This window comes from Nyctibius grandis, chromosome Z (assembly GCF_013368605.1).
Source record: "Nyctibius grandis isolate bNycGra1 chromosome Z, bNycGra1.pri, whole genome shotgun sequence".
Classification (NCBI taxonomy): domain Eukaryota; kingdom Metazoa; phylum Chordata; class Aves; order Nyctibiiformes; family Nyctibiidae; genus Nyctibius; species Nyctibius grandis.
Genome location: NC_090695.1, coordinates 43,587,361 through 43,602,537, shown reverse-complemented (window position 1 = coordinate 43,602,537; position 15,177 = coordinate 43,587,361). Strand labels below are relative to the sequence as shown.

Below are 15,177 nucleotides of genomic sequence, written 5' to 3'. Positions count from 1 at the left end.
TCTGGATGCCAAAGTGAAGCCACTGAGATCTAACTATACTAGTCTTTTTCAGTGGCAACTAGTCATGAGGATCAGTAGTGGCATATAGAAGGTGTTATAAAAAGCTATGTATTCAGAAAAAAAGCCAAAGTTTATTAGGCATCACATATCAGGAACTCACAATTAATGGACACTCTCAAAGTTAATTTCTTTGTTTCTCTTCTGTAACAGTGAATAATTCCTTATCTTTAACTCATAGACCTGTTGCCCAAGGTTAAATAATGTTTGGAAATGCCCAATACTCAAGTGATTAGCAGCTCTGAAAAGCCCCCAGAAAGTACTGATTGTCCTGTCTCTAGAGCAGTGTTGAATAGTGCACGGTTAATAATGCTTGGGGATGCAGAAAGGACAAGATGAGGTATTAAACAGTTGCTCATTGGGTTGCACTGTCTTTCCTATAGCATCCTATGACCTGCTAGTGACAAACCTCTAGGAAGAGACTTCTGGGGACTCTGGGATCTGCTGCAGGCAGCATCAGCCTGGCTTGCGTTCCTAAGACCCGATTTCAACAAGACATCTAGGTTTGGGCTTAAATCCCATTTCCCTCATTCTATATTGAGATGCCTTTTTATTTCATGTGGCTGGAAGTCACAGATAATTGAAGAAGCCTGGAGCCTTGGATTCCTTCCATAAGCCTTCTTCATCCATGGGCATATGCATAAGGTTGCCGAAATAGCCTAGTGAATCCCATTATCACTCATCTGTTTACTTAGATTTGTCCCTCCATGGCTCTTTGCATTTTTGCCTGCTTTTCTTGTGCTGTGACACAGGGAGGGAGCTGGCAAGGAGTCAGGACAGACAGCCTGTGGCTGCCTAGCAGCAGTGAAAGCAGTGGCATGCGCTTAAGAATAGCAGCTTTTATTTTTTAACAGTCTTAAACTGATAAAAACAGACAGGAGAGTCTACTACTATGAGTGGCTACCTGCAAGAAATGAAGTCTTACAATATAAGAAGAGGAACAAGATGGCTAGATAAACAGATACCAAACACTAAAGCTGATTGGAGACTAGGAAGCATTTTCATAAAGAATGGTTAAAAAATTTATTCAGTGGCCCAAAGTGAGAATTTTAACATGTTTTAAGTTAGCATACAGAAATGCAAACAATTTAAATCTTCTGGCTAGAATACAGGATTTTCCTACAGAAAGAATATTACCTCTTACAGAATGCCTAACTTTTTCATCCAACTTTTATGCTGAAAATGGAGTGAAAAATCAGCACATGGAAAACGTCGAGTAAGAATATAATCAGGAAAAGAAGCTTTAAATCTGAAGAGTGAAGTGTGAAAAACTTGGAAGTTATGACTTTTAGTAATTTTTAGCAATAGTTTATTCTGTGGCAGTCAAAAAAGTAAATGACATGTTTTTTCTGTAAAATGGGAATATCAGAATATGTTTATCTACTGTGCAGCAGTATGACAATGATTAGTTAACTTTTGCACAGATGTTTGATTAATCACAGAATCACAGAATCAACGAGGTTGGAAGACACCTCTGGGATCATTGAGTCCAACCATTGCTCTGACATCACCATGTCAACTAGACCATGGCACTAAGTGCCATGTCCAGTCTTTTTTTAAATACATCCAGAGATGGTGACTCCACCACCTCCCTGGGCAGCCCATTCCAATGTCTAATGACCCTTTCTGAGAAGAAATCCTTCCTAACATCCAACCTGAACCTCCCCTGGCGAAGCCTGAGGCTATGTCCTCTTGTCCTATCGCTAGTTGCCTGGGAGAAGAGGCCAACTCCCACTTCACTACACCCTCCCTTCAGGTAGTTGTAGACTGCAATAAGGTCACCTCGGAGCCTCCTCTTCTCCAGGCTAAACAACCCCAGCTCCCTCAGCCGTTCCTCATAGGTCGTACCCTCCAGACCCTTCACCAGCTTGGTCGCCCTCCTCTGGACGCCCTCCTCTGGATTAATAAAACTTTTGGCTCAAACAAAGCACCACAGATAAATTTTTTGGTTTTTTGGTTTGCATCCAGAGATGGGAGTAGAAGTCTAATGCTATGCATAAATTCACATGCTCGGTCTATAGATTTTTCCTGAACTAATTTGTGGTTAAGAGCTACCAAATAAATAGCAATAGAAACACACTTAATTTAGTATACTAACATATGGTTGCTAAATGCAGCTCTTGGGAGGTTATAAAATTAATCCATTTTTACAAGTCACCTGTATACAGTATGATTATTTTACACAGCTGTGAGTAAAAGTAATGACTTTTTTCTAGTCTCAGATATCCTGAAGTGGATTCCTTCCAATATGCTAATTTTCTTGGTATGTGGATGTAGCTGAAACAGTCTCTGACTGATACTCAGTGCATCCTGCACAGTGTATGTCACTTTGATTTGTTGCATACTCTGCTACAGTTTAGGGATCATTAATTCTGCTGAACCTAAAAAATTCACACTGCAATCTCCTTTATCTCTGAATAGGCAACTGTAGAAATTTTTGTTTATTGTCTGGAAGTTCTGTAGTAAAGGACTGGTTTTAGGAAGTGTTTTGGGGAGTTGTTTTTAGTGGGTGCATTTGCTAATGGGTTTCTTCTTCTCTTAGTGCACAATCCAGTTGGGTTTTTGGACACTAATGTTTCTGGCTTCTTTCTCTGTTTCTTTCTGTGTATTTTCATTAAACTTTCTTCAGACTAAAGCCCATATTTTGTCAGGTTGGTGACCAGTCACTAGTGGGGTTCCTCAGGGATCCATCTTGGGGCCAGTGCTCTTCAATATCTTCATTAATGATTTGGATGCAGGACTTGAAGGACTACAATCCAAGTTCGCGGATGACACAAAATTGGGAGGAGCTGTTGACACTCCCGAGGGCAGAGAGGCCCTGCAGAGAGACCTAGATAAATTAGAAAGGTGGGCGATCACCAACCGCATGAAGTTTAACGAGGGAAAGTGCCGGATTTTGCACCTGGGACACGGCAACCCTAGATGTACATACAGACTGGGGAACGAGAGGATGGAGAGCAGCCCTGCAGAAAGGGATCTGGGGGTTCTGGTCAACAGCAAGTTGAACATGAGCCAACAGTGTGCCCTAGCAGCCAAGAGGGCCAATGTCCTGGGGTGCATCAAGTGTAGTATTGCTAGCTGGTTGAGGGAGGTGATTGTCCTGCACTACTCTGCACTGGTGTGGCCTCACCTTGAGTACTGCGTGCAGTATTGGGCGCCACAGTATAAAAAGGATATGAAGATACTAGAGAGTGTCCAGAAGAGAGCCACAAAGATAGTGAAGGGTTAAGAGGGGAAGCCGTACGAGGAGCATCTGAAGTCACTGGGTCTGTTCAACCTGGAGAAGAGAAGACTGAGGGGAGACCTCATTGCGGTCTACAACTTCCTCACAAGGGGAAGTGGAGGAGTAGGCGTTGACCTCTTCACCCTGGAAACCAGTGACAGAACTCGAGGGAATGGCAGGAAGATATGCCAGGGGAGATTTAGGTTGGATATTAGGAAAATGTTCTTCACACAGAGGATGGTGGAGCACTGGAACAGGCTCCCCAGGGAAGCAGTCATGGCACCAAGCCTGACAGCATTCAAGAAGCCTTTGGACAATGCCGTCAGACACATGGTGTGAGTTCTGGGGTTGTCCTATGCTGGGACAGGAGTTGGACTCGATGATCCTTGTGGGTCCCTTCCAACTCGGGACATTCTATGATTCTATGATTCTAGGTTTTATTTTTCAGCTTTATGTAGTAACACTTTATTTCCTATAGCATCTCCTTTTGGCTATAGACATAGTTATTATTAAAGTATGTCCAACAGTTCTCTGACTTTGCTTGTAGAACATTTCTACCCATCTTACGTGGGTGATAAGCATCAAAACACATACACATGCACATTAAATTAGGATTTGTTATTAGTCTTATTAGCATTAAAGGTCTCTGGAATAACACATCTCAGTTATAACATAGTTTACAGAGTTGCGTCTATCACCACAAGAACCATCCTCTATTTAAAACAAAGGACAGAATGACTGTATTTTGTCTTTTCTGAGCACTCCAAGAAAGAGTAATGATTTAAGAAAGTAGATACTTGTTGTTATTTTAAAACATACTGTTGTAGCAAGGGTCTGCAAACTGTTAATCTCTAGCTTTTTCTGAACAGAAATGGAACAGCAATTACAAGCCACAAGCTTGGAGCACACATATAAAACATATGAAAGAAAGGGAAAGATGTTTTATTTGGATATAAATGCAAAACAGCAAAAATATTTCTGTTCTAAAAATGGAATAATGTGTCAAGTGTTTAATCAAGGTAACAGAATGGGTTTTGCTGTTCTTTTATATGAGGTGAGGTGAATTGTCGGGGTAGCTGCAGAGATGGATGAAAGCAAAACACTCCTTGTAAGTCAGCTCTCCAGTGAGATATTTTGGCTTTAAATTTATATAAATTTATGTGATGCAGAATTGTGAACTGAAGAGTAATAAAGCAATTAAGAAAACACTTTGTGTCAGCTCCTCCTTGATGTAAATTCTGATTTGTGGAGTGCTTAAAGATTTTCTTTAGTGTCTACTTCAGAGGCTTTTTATTGCTTCAGAGTATGGAACAATAGCATTCTCGTTTTGTCCGAAAGAGGTTAGACATCCTCCAGGTGGAGCAACCAAAGCGCTGTTAGAGCCATCGGTAGGTTGCCTCTGGCAGTGGGAAGGCCAGAGATGGGCTTACGCAAGGTGCTGTGTACTCTAGCCTTCGCCTGGCAAAACATTTAAGCCAGGTTAATCATATGGGTGCTTTCAGATGGAGCCACGCTGAGAGTCAGTGGACAGGCATTACTGGATAAACGCCAAGGGCTTTTTCATACTTTCCGAGGAAAATACTGTACCGTCATGTCCAATCTCTCAAGTTCTTGTTTCTCCTTTCCTGGTTTCTATGCTTGCGTAAGGGCGCTGTTACAGAGTGGGGATGGGAGGTGTTCAAAGGAAAAGAACTTTGTGCTGCCTATGTTCTGCAAAAGTGACTCAAGGAGAAACTTAGTTTCCCTTACCTTGTTTTTGTACCTAAAATTTCACATTTCGTTATTCTTCCTCAAAACAGCTCCATTTTTCACTGCAAACCACTGAGACAGTGGGCTATAAGCAGGACTTTTACTGCAGCCAAGACCAGGGTGTACCTGTGTAATGTGTAGAATTTAAGAATATGAAAAAAGCTAGATGTCAGTCTCTGAATAACTTATTCATTGTACTTCATCTCCCCTCCTCCCATTTAGTTTTCAAAACAAGCATGTGTTAATTAATATGACCTGAGATTATTTCATCCATGTCATTCCTTTTACTAATTATGCTTTGAAACTTTATAAAACTCTTGAACATCTTGTGAAAATTTAAGTATAAAAGTATTTCTATGATTAGAGGGAACAGCATGGAAGAAACATGACTTAAACTTATCTAGGAAAAGTGTTTGGCAGTTGTGGGCTCCACTTCAGATTAAACTTTTGCATTGATGAGTACAGAAGCCTGGAAAATGTATACAATTTAAAATCTGGCTGGTGAGCAAGTTGTGGGTTGGAGTGGAGGGATTCACGTTAGAAAGGTGACGGTCACCGTTGGGTTAATGTTGCTCTCTTTTGCAGGTTGTAGGTATTCATTCAGAGCAACCCATTGGAGAGATTATTTGTTTTAGACTAAAGAAATGAACTTCTTGGTATGTAATAGCTGCAGAGCAGCTTGGGAAACCAGTGATATATCACATATGACACAAGGGTGAGGCAGCACAGCCCATAGGGATTATGACATATTGCTGTGAATATTCAGAGCTGCTCTTTCCAAAATAGTACAATGGTGCTGTGCCTAGGAAAGTCAGGAAGGATAACTTTTATTCTGAGAAATACTGATTTGAGAGGGCACTAAGAATTATATAAAGATTATTAATTTATTGCGCTGTAAGAATGTCTGAGCCAAGAAAGAGCAAGGAAAAGATTTCAGCCTCCAGCATCTCTCTCCTCCTTTCGTAAGAATTTGGTATCTGCCTCTGATCCACCTTTGAGAAACAGGGGGTTTTTAGCTACTTCTGAACAAGTATGTACACCTCAATTATCAAAGCAAATACGCAGTAACTTGATTCCCAGTGCAGCTGATCCTTAAATGACTGGTCTGTGTACCACATAAAAGAAGTCCTTTATGACACAAAAAGCTTATTTGACTTTGACCTCTGTTCCAATTGAAAGGTCTTTTTTTTTTTTATCAATCCAGTAAATCATACCTGGTTAGAATAGAGCTTTCTAAAGTAACTTAATTTACTTCTTCAACAAGGAGTATTCATTAAAAGGGAGGAAAAGAAAGTGTTTTCTTTTTCTAAATCGTTTTGGTCGCATCATCCGTGGCATCAGTTGCACCTGTATGGAAGGCAACGAATTTTGTAAGTCGGGATTTTGAAAGTGTGTGAAGTAGTCTGTGGGAAGGAAAAGGAGGTAGTTGCTTAATTTAAGCTTCTGGAGTCCATTTTCCATTACTAGGATTCCTGCTGAGATCTGTTGAGAGCTTGTGCACAGCCAGAAATTACTCTGCAAGGTGTTTTGCTGCTCAGCATAGCATGCTCTCAAAATCCATCAGAAAATGGGGAGCTGTGTCTGTAGAAAACAAACTTTGTCCATTCTCACACTGATGAAGAGTCTGGAGCCATATGTTGATGTACAATGTCACAGAACCCATGCTCTATGACTGGCTTTCTAAACCCACCAGATTTGAAAGATGCCTGTATTGTCTGTTAATTTATGACTGAACAAATATAAACTATGGCTTTTAACAAATGTGAACTTTCGCTGAACATGGAGTATGTATGTTTGGCAAGGAATCTTTAATCTGAGTAAAGCACAAGGGATCTGGAAAAATATGACTAACTCCAGAGTCAGACTTCCTCTTCTCTGAAAAGCCTGTTGACTGTTTATTTGACACTAAATGAGAACCTGACACGATTTTTTTTTTTTAAAAAGGAAATTAATCTCAGCTGAAAAATTTCTGAAGGGTGATACCGTCTTTTATGTGGTTGAAAATACAATGGATAACCTTGTGTCAGCAATGCTTTTGGTAACTGGGCTTGAACTGATTTTTAACTGCCTGTCTTGTCCCAGTTCTTTCAGGACCGCAGACTCTTGCTTCCCAAATCAAATATCCCAATATGAATGATATGGATTATTGACATTAAAAACACTGTGCCATCAAAATAAAGTTAAGAGATTCTTAGACAAATTCTGATGCTGTTTACTTGTAATCCCTAAGCAAGGGGTATTTTTTGAGCCTATTGGCTGCAGCAATAGCTGTATTTCAGTAGAAATACAAATGAAAGGATATGAAACACATTTATCTTTCAGTCCCCTAGAAATGTACCTTTCTTGTAAACGGAGCTGTGATACAAGATTCTGATTTAACTCAGCTGTAGTGGTCCCACTGAAAGCAGAAAAATGTTTGAAATTTGTGTTGTGAAAGTGTAAGAGATTCTAGAGAAAGCAGCAATGCTAGCTCCAAGTATATACACATTTTTAAAAATAAGATAAAGATGCCACAGGGAGAAAAGCAGTCTTGAGGCAATCCTAGAAATGTCATGACTTAGGATAATTCTGTCCCAGGCATTGCAAAAATTTTAGGCAACTCTCAAAATTCTGAATTAATTGCTTGTGGGAAATTGCTTTTTTCAGACAATAACTGTCTCTGTTTCTGTAGGGACAGAGTATATAAAACTCAGTCATGCTCTTGTCATGCAGAAGAGAAGATGATCTTCGTTCTGCTCAAACATTTTTACAGGCCTACTGCAGAGAATACTATCTCTTTTTAATACAGAAAGCCTGAAAATTCACTGTCCTCTTGTAGCTTACTCTTCAGACAACTTGAAAGAAGAGCATTTCCTTCCAAATAATTTCCTGCAGTGATTTCTGAAGCTTGTTAAGTAAGGAATTGTCAAGTGGTGTGATAAGGCTGTAAGAAATTTCATAAACGAATGGTTTATATGTTAGTATCAAAACCCTGTTCTGTCCAGCCAAACTATATGCCCTTGAGTACCCGTAAGTCATCATCTGAGTAGTTCTGAGCTGCTTTCATCTGAGAACTTTTCATAGTTTTATATTTGGAAAGGTTAATAAAGCCCCAAATAAAATCTTAATCTGAATTTAAAATGAGTTAGAAGTATTCATCCTCTCCCCACACTGTTTCCACCACTATGGTTTCTTACCTTATCCAACTGTTACTTACAGTGCTTTGTTAGAATTCAGATTTGTCTCTGCTAAGTTCAGATGCATAAATTACACTTCATTACACATATTTTACTATGAATTGAACAGACACCAAGAAAAGCCAAAGACTCTAATGACATATTTACATTTTCTAAGTAAATTGTGATGGTATTCTGTGTATCAGTTTTCTGTACAGCTCCTGAACACAGATGTTGCTACAAGAGCAGAAGATAAGGAAATGGTACATTATAATTTGTGCCATTCATTTTATTCATGAGCAGGGTACTTTGATCAAATTTCTTTAATGTTCTGTTGTGTATCCGAAGAGAAAGAATATTTCAAGTCTTATTTGACAGTAATTAAACATCTTCCAGAGTTGGCATGTTTTGTAGAAATCATTAAGCAGTTAATCTCTGTATTTGTGAAAGATGTACTCTACAGTATGTGGGGATAAATCTAGTAAAATTAGCAAGATAAATATGTCTGTTTTTATTGAGAGACAAGGCCTGGCCATGAGCTGAGCAGTACAAACATGTTTGACTCTAGCTTTATATTGTCTGTATTCTCTGTGAGCTCATGGGAAAAGTGGGAGTTCACTAGTTTGCCTGTCTGTATGGGGAATTTGATGGTGTGGGGCTTGACGTAAAGATCTTTCGCAACTTTAAGCACATTGAAGCCTTTGTCTCACTTATAGGCAGACCTACATGTACACATTTATATAAAATCTATATTAAATTAACAAGAAGTCACAGAAACTGTACTCATAATCTGATGGCCAGAAGATAGTAAATATATGCATGTAGTAAAATAATGACGGTAGTCCTCATGGGGAAAGCAAGGGTAGGGAGAAACTGCAGGAGTGACAAGCCAAGCCTATTCAGACCTATTTAGCTGAGTCATTCAGAACAGAGCAGGTTGTGCTCTGGCAGGGAAAATTACCTTCCTTGCTCTCATCACAGCTCTGTTAATCAAAGTGTAAAAATTGTCTGTTCTTCAGCTTTTGTGAAAAAAAGAAATTATTTTTAAAAAATAAACAGTTTGGAACAGGAATATAGAAAAAATGCTATAATTATTCTGACAAAATAAATGAAGCTTTTTTGAGTTATACCTTTTTAGTGCAAATAGTTTGGAAGCTGTCAAGAGTGTCCTGAAACACACTTCTTATTATTTTCACCACTGAATGCCTTTTACTTGTCTTATGTAGGTATGTTAAATGTAATTTCTTAGTATCTTCCTGAAGATGGAGTCTAGGTAGGATATTTTGCAACATTTTAGTCTTTGAAAATCTGTAATGTAGTTTTGGTTCTCACTTTTGTGCTTCCTGTATGCTTTCAATGCAGGACATTAACTGTTTCAGTATTACAAAATGACTGATTTTGGTCAGAATTGCTCTAAAGTACAAATGATATCAAAAGAATGAAAAAACCCAGTCATGATCTCATTTTTGCTGTACAGTAACTGTATGTACAGCAATGAACATACTGTTAGGGAACTCTTTACTGTGGCGTGCAGTTTGAAAAGAGTAGCTGGAGCTCCCTAAAATGATGTATCTGATTTGCCAGATGACAAAAGACCAACTTCATTTGTATAAAATGAGAAGCATTGCTGTTTGCCAGCTTATTATTCACTACTATGTCTTGATCCAAGTAAAAGCAGCTACGTGTGACCTATAGTCTCCAAAGGCTCTACAGACGTGCACGTAAATAAGTGGTAAGAACTGCACAGTAGAATTACAAAAGCTGTGTTAATTTCTCACATCAGTTTGTGATCAGGCTTCTGAACTGGCTATGTTGAGGAAAATTTCATTTCCGTATGAGATCACATGAGCTGTATTGATAGCAAGATCAACCTGTGCATCTGTTCAAGATTTTGCTTTGTATTTTACCTCACAGGTTGGTACAAGAGGATGTGGGAATGGACATCCCCTTTGCTGAGGGTGTATTAAGCCCCAGTTCTACAGAGATGAGACCTGGTGAGAGAAGCTCTTACTCATTTTCTTAATTATATTTTATTCCCTTGGCATTTAATTATGCAGTGAGAAGGATGTTTCTGTGCTGGTAAAAAAGCAGTTCAGTGTTAAAAAGAAAAAGTGTTTAAGTGCCATTTTCTCGTGTGCATTGTTGTCATCCCTCATTTAGTCCTTGTGAAGTTTAAGTAGTCTCTATTATTTATCTTATATTTGACTACTAAGTGAACTAAGTTAGCATTAGAATACTTAGAATCATAGAATCATAGAATCGTCTTGGTTGGAAAGGACCTTTAAGATCATCAAGTCCAACCATTAACCCAGCACTGCCAAGTCCACCACTAAACCATGTCTCTAAGCACCACATCTACTTGTCTTTTAAATACCTTCAGGGATGGTGACTCCACCACATCCCTGGGCAGCCTGTTCCAATGTTTGATAACCCTTTCAGTGAAGAAATTTTTCCTGATATCCAACCTAAACCTCCCCTGGCACAACTTGAGGCCATTTCCTCTCATCCTACCATTTGTTACTTGGGAGAAGAGACCAACACCTGCCTCACTACCATCTCCTTTCAGGTAGTTGTAGAGAGCGAGTAGACTTCAGACAGAACATCTTGAAATGTGCCACACAATGCAGTGGCAAGGGGCAAAGCCATACCTAGCTTTTGTCTTGTTGAAGACTACTTTTGTTTAAGACCAGTTAAGAGACTCAGAGGTATTTTTATTTCTGTTACTGTATTGAATAAGATATTATGTAGTTAAAACTAAAGACATAGCTACTTGCAAATCAGCACCATTCAAATAGCAGCAAGCGCATAAGAAAACAGATAATTACAGGGCATTTTCACTCATATTAATTTCTCCAGGATTCAACAATATCTTGGTTCATATCTCAAATGATTTGTATATTGCCCTTTAAATTCTTGAACATTGTGGGTCAGAGCATATCCAAGGCTTGATTTTCATCTGATGATTCCAAAAAAGTGAATCTGGATTTTGCATAATTTAAGAGCTATCAGCTACATCTGCCATTCCTGTAGATGCTTGTTTTATTTCTTTAAACATTAATGTTGATATTTGCGGTTTATGTTAGGTGGTCTTAAATGGCTTGATGTTACTAAAATTGATCTGTCCCAGTGTGTTTGAAGGTAATTCTTAAGTATCTGGGAGATGAATTGTATACAAAGGAGATAAAGGTATTTTCTTCTTCTTTTTTCAGAACCTCCTAATTCTCTTGATCTTAACGGTTCCCATCCCAGAAGGATAAAGCTCACTGCTCCAAATATCAATCTCTCTTTGGACCAGAGTGAAGGGTCTGTACTTTCTGATGATAATTTGGATGCACCAGATGAAATTGACATCAATGTAGATGACCTTGACACTCCTGATGAAGCAGACTCTTTTGAATACACTGGACAAGGTAATGTTCTAGATTGTAAATGTGGAGTTCATCTCTGTTTCTTTCTTTACTGCTTACATGAGCAGTCTTGTTTCTGTCACGCTATGAATATGGTTAAAGCATTTGAGACTTAATACTAGGTGTCCAGATATTTTTAGTCTGCTGTTTTTTAACCGTTCTTCCTCTGTGTAAAGTAATATGTTTCTACTTATGCAAAGTACGGAAAGAAATAGTACAGCTGATCAAATAAAATAAGAAGAGCTACCTAGAGAGAATCAAATTCAAAGTCCTGTCTTTGTCCAGTATAATAGGACTTGGCTGAAAAGAGTTGTTCAAGAAGGAGAAAGCAGTTTCTGTCTGTTGTAGAGAACACTATAGCTAGCTGTACCTTCGTGCATCTCTGGCCAGCTCTAGATTACAGTTACATCAGTAGTACTTAGGGGAATAACCTTGTGCAAAATATGTTGGCTGACATAAGCTGCACCAAAGAGCTTGCAGTGGATAAATGAAGTAGACACAGTGTGGTGAGAGAAGTCTTTTATTAGTGAGAAAGCTTTTGGTTTTTATTCCTATGTATGGTTGGAAAGCTGAGACATGGAAGGTATGTGCATGGCGTGTTAAAACTAGCTCAGGTGATGGAACAACAGAATTCCTCATTCCACCAATTTAAATATGCTTTCTCAGCAGGGCTAGTTGTACAGTATAGGTACACACTGAAGCGTGCAATGGATACTTCACCCTTCCCTTGCATGTTAATGATTTTTGTCATGTGGTGTAAAATTGTTTTGCACTGTCTTACTCACTTTACTTACCCTCATGATGTATGAAATAAGGTGTTAACACTCATTCCTTGCTAGTGCCTTAAGAACCATATAAGAACTGTATTCACTAATGTAAATACAAAAAGATCATGAGCTATTTGAAGGGAAAATGAGTGTGACCATTTTACAGTCTACAACAGGAACTTTTTAAACGGATCCATTTAAAATGAATTTTTCCTTGCATTTAAATTCTCTATTGCTAGTGAGGTCACTATAATTTAAAAATTGTATGCTCTTTTGAGCGTACAAGAACAGTTGCATCAGTTTAAGTGATATTGCTAAAGAGGCATTACTGTGTGCTCAGTCATGCATGAGCATCTCTAATATCACTTCTCATTAGAAGCCTGATTTCCTTGTGGGTAGATGCAAAGCATAGTCATGGGTTCCTTGACAGAATATTTTTTAGCGAAGGTTAAAACTAACACATACACACACACAAACACACACACTCACACACAGAGCAGTGTGTGCTTGCAGTTTTAGAATGTTGTGACCACTGTGTGAGAGCAAAAATCTCTGTCTGCAGTGGAACATATTTTGCCTTTAAGCCTGCAAGTAAATAGATTCAGTGGTTTTGGTGGCAGTTATATTTATGGCAAGCATTTCTCCCTAGGTTTTTTTGTTGCTTTCTAAATGGGATGATTTATTCAATTGCTGAGGTTGGACCAGTTTCCCTGAACTCCTAAGTGAAGAAGAACTCAAGGTGTCTGTGTTTTTGGTGACATTTTTACAGTTGTGTAGTTTGATTTTAGACATACTTAATTGGCAAAATGTCCTCCATTTAGATGACCCAGGAACATAGATTAGAAAAGGAAAAAAAATAACATTTTATCAAAACAAGCCAGCAATAAAATAAGTAGGCTGTATATTACATGTATCTGATAGCTAAAAGTAGTCATAAGAACTAGTGCGGAATGGTTTATTTGCGTGGTAAAAAGCCTTTGTTATATTTGTACTTTTGCCACTCTACTGTTAACTCTTCTGTCACTCTACTGTTAACTTTGTAATTCTGTCACTCTGCTGTACTTCTGTCACTCTGTTGTCACTCTACTGTTTCTGAAGGGAGCTTCTTATGATTATGATATTAGATGACATAAAAATTGCGTTTCTGAAAACCATATGAGCATATAGGTGAAGGCCTCTCCCCAAATCAGAGTTATTTGGAATAACTGGGCCGCTGTGGGGTGGAGAACAATGTATATGTAGATTTAGATTAGATATTAGGAAGAAATTCTTTCCTGTGAGGGTGGTGAGACACTGGCCCAGGTTGCCCAGAGAAGCTGTGGATGCCCCCTCCCTGGCAGTGTTCAAAGGCCAGGTTGGATGGGGCTTTGAGCAACCTGGTCTAGTGGAAGGTGTCCCTGCCTGTGGCAGGGGGGTTGGAACTAGATGATCTTTAAGGTCCCTTCCAACCGAGACCATTCTGTGATTCTGTGATTATTATTTTGTCTGCAGTTGTTTATTTCCTTTCTGAATTTCACGCTAGTTCATCTTTCTCTGCATAATCAACATACCAGGCAGTAAAGCATAGCTACTGCTTCAGGAGGAGGCGATCTAGTACCATTTCTATAAAAAAATAGAAATGTATTTTTTACATTTCTAGTTCCAGTATTGTAAGTTTTATCAGGATCTCTTTTCATCATTTTTCATCATTTGCAGTTTCACCAACAAAAAAAAATTATCAATCCGCAAATGCAATTTCAGTGTTAGTCTGACAGTTACCTAGCCCAGCACTTTTCACTAAAGCTGTTCTGCCAGCTGCAGTTCTCTCCCTCAGCCATACTCTTTCTACCTGCCAGGGAACCAGCTGACTAGACAGTTTTCCTAGGCTGTTATGATAGTCCCATCTATCTATTCTGAAAGCACCTGAGCTGAATAATAGCATCCCGTGGGAACCCTATATCCTTAAAGAAATGGACCACCCTGTGATGACCTGTAAAAGTTTGCATAGCTTGACTGTATGCATGTAGTTTTCATATTGTTTCCCATGATACCTTTACAAGATAACCATCATACAAAATTGCGTTAAGATATCTTGGTTTGGAGGGAGCACAGTTATGCGTTTGTAAGCTTGTTCCCAATGTCATGAAACATGTAATATTTCAAAACTGAATGCTAAGTATATTATTAAACATCATGAGCATTGTACCCTGAGAAGGCATGAATACATACTTCAGTTCCACAATATATAATCTACTGAGCAGCTACTGTTAAACCAGTTTGAAATAGTATACTTGAAAAAAATCACCTTTACAGTCTGTTCTTCCCAACCTTAGGTCTCCTCAAACTCCCTTTATTTGCAGTTCCTAAGGAAAAAAGGCTTATGTGATCACATTATGTATGCACAGGTATTTCTTGATCTTCTGTCCCTGTTTCCACCATTACTACATCAAATCATAGAATCATAGAATGGTTTGGGTTGGAAGGGACCTTAAAGATCATCTAGTTCCAAGCCCCCTGCCATGGGCAGGGACACCTTTCCACTAGACCAGGTTGCTCAAAGCCCTATCCAGCCTGCCCTTAAACACTGCCAGGGAGGGGGCATCCACAGCTTCTCTGGGCAACCTGGGCCAGTGTCTCACCACCCTCACAGGAAAGAATTTCTCCCTAATATCTAATCTAAATCTACCCTCTTTCAGTTTAAAACCATTCCCCCTCGTCCTATCCCTAAATGCCCTTGTAAAAAGCCCCTCTCCAGCTTTCCTGTAGGCTCCCTTCAGGTACTGGAAGGCTGCTATGAGGTCTCCCCGGAGCCTTCTCTTCTCTAGGCTGAACAGCCCCAA

The 15,177-nt window shown here is 39.1% G+C and overlaps 1 protein-coding gene across 5 annotated transcripts in view; it reads left to right on the top strand.

The window, feature by feature from the left end:
* PRUNE2 (prune homolog 2 with BCH domain) overlaps window positions 1–15,177 on the top strand; it is a 155,581-nt gene that overhangs the window by 112,463 nt on the left and 27,941 nt on the right. For all 5 annotated transcript variants that reach the window (XM_068423011.1, XM_068423012.1, XM_068423014.1 and 2 more), the window contains 2 exons: window positions 10,099–10,178; window positions 11,394–11,594. In XM_068423011.1, coding sequence (XP_068279112.1) covers window positions 10,099–10,178; window positions 11,394–11,594 — 281 coding nt within the window. The remainder of the gene's footprint in view (window positions 1–10,098; window positions 10,179–11,393; window positions 11,595–15,177) is intronic.